Source organism: Aureococcus anophagefferens (assembly GCF_000186865.1).
Source record: "Aureococcus anophagefferens unplaced genomic scaffold AURANscaffold_4, whole genome shotgun sequence".
Lineage (NCBI taxonomy): Eukaryota > Pelagophyceae > Pelagomonadales > Pelagomonadaceae > Aureococcus > Aureococcus anophagefferens.
In genome coordinates, this window is record NW_008705564.1 from 3,015,960 (window position 1) to 3,017,606 (window position 1,647).

Genomic DNA, 1,647 nt, shown 5'->3' on the forward strand with positions numbered 1-1,647 from the left:
AAGTCGATCATCTCGATACCTCTGGCAAGCTGGCGCCTGGTAAAGTCGCAGCGCGCGGTGCCAATGTTGCAGATCGCGCTGATAAGGTTGTCTGGCTAACTGACATTAGCGCAAGTGCTTCTACGCACCTCGCAGAAATACGGAGCGCAATCAATGCCTTTGTAGCGCGGTGCGTGCCTTGGCTCTCAGCACATGAAGCCCACGATGCCAGTCGACAACACGCTCCTTTCGTCTTGAGTGAAAGCACTGATACTATGTTGGCCGTCTATGGTGGTGATGGGTGTGCATATTCCCCCCACATCGATAATTTTGATGGGGATGGGCGTTGTGGCAAAGACGAAGGTCGGCTCCTGACCGTCGTTGCCTACCTCAATGCACAGACTTGGGGCGCGCATCGTGGCGGGCACCTCAGACTCCATTCAAAAACAGGAAGGTGTGTTGATGTTTGTCCGACCGCGGGAACGATTGTTCTTTTCCGCGCGGATACTCTTGTCCACGAAGTGCGCCCGGCCTTTGTTACACGCCGTGCTATGACCGTGTGGCACATGGGCCGGCGAGAGACAGCCGCCGACCATGGGGTTCTTCGGAGCGAGTAAGCCAAGCCGTAAGGCAAGAAGTGGACGGCAAGTTCGTGATTAAGGCAGCTGGAGCCTCGCGCGCGCCAAAACCGCCAGTCTCGTGTGAAGACGAACTATGCAGGACATCCGAATTCCCGGGCTAGCTAACCTGGCCATATCGCGCGGGGGGGGAGGTGTTTGGTGTAGGATAAAATTTTAATAAAGTGGGGGCGGATTTACCCGGCCTACTAGATTAAAATTACCCGGCCTACCAGACTGACAGATACACTTCCGGCTAAGCTACAGCTAGCCCGCTCAAAGAGCAACGAAGCCGCGGAGTTTTAACGTCGCGGCTTGCCGGCTTTCAGATGCAACAAGAATTTTCCAGATTGGTGGCCGTGGCGCCGAGATAGAGCTCGCCAAAGGTGCCCATCACCACTGCCAAAGCCCTCTTTGCCATCGATTTTCCCGAGAGCTTATCCCGTTGCTCGAGTCGGGATCTTGAACAACGCAGCCACAAATTGCAAGCAAAACAGCCTTTTGGAAGGGGGGGGGGGTGCACCGCCAGTAGCGCCGGCGGCACCCCTGCGTGCGGAGCGGGGTGGTACATCTTACCCGACGTAAATGGCCTACCCCAGCCGCCACACCCACGTCGCGCCCAAAACCAAGGGGCGTATCCAACGCCATCGATGGTGGCGCGCGTCGCGGCCACGGACTTGTACGCCGCGGCAGCCCCGCGGAGACGAGGCCCGCGCGGTGGAATTTGGTCGACGCCAGAACCACCTCCGATGGGGGCACCGACGGTCAGGCTTACGCCCAGGAGTCATAAAAGGCCACTCCGACCACCAGAGCGGGCTGCCGTGCGTCGGAAGCTTGGGATCAGAGGTCTCCGTTCCCGGCCCGCGCGTACGTGCTACGGTGTTTGGTACTCAAGCCAGCAAAACGGCTAGCCATTCGTCCCAATCCGAGCGCTTGTTTTTGGCACGTATAGCCACCGGCCATCCCTGGGCGCTAGCAAAAAACGGCAGGTTCGGGCGTCCGACGCGTCGGCCATCGGACGCCGTCGCCGGATCAAAGCCCCCCATTTTTG

The 1,647-nt window shown here is 58.8% G+C and overlaps 1 protein-coding gene across 1 annotated transcript; it reads left to right on the forward strand.

The window, feature by feature from the left end:
* Positions 1-254: 254 nt before the first annotated feature.
* Positions 255-596, forward strand: AURANDRAFT_22238 (hypothetical protein; the record flags this gene model as incomplete). The annotated part of the gene is made up of 1 exon (XM_009036206.1): positions 255-596. One exon carries the CDS (start codon positions 255-257, stop codon positions 594-596), a length of 342 nt encoding a protein of 113 aa, XP_009034454.1.
* Between the last annotated feature and the right edge of the window lie 1,051 nt (positions 597-1,647).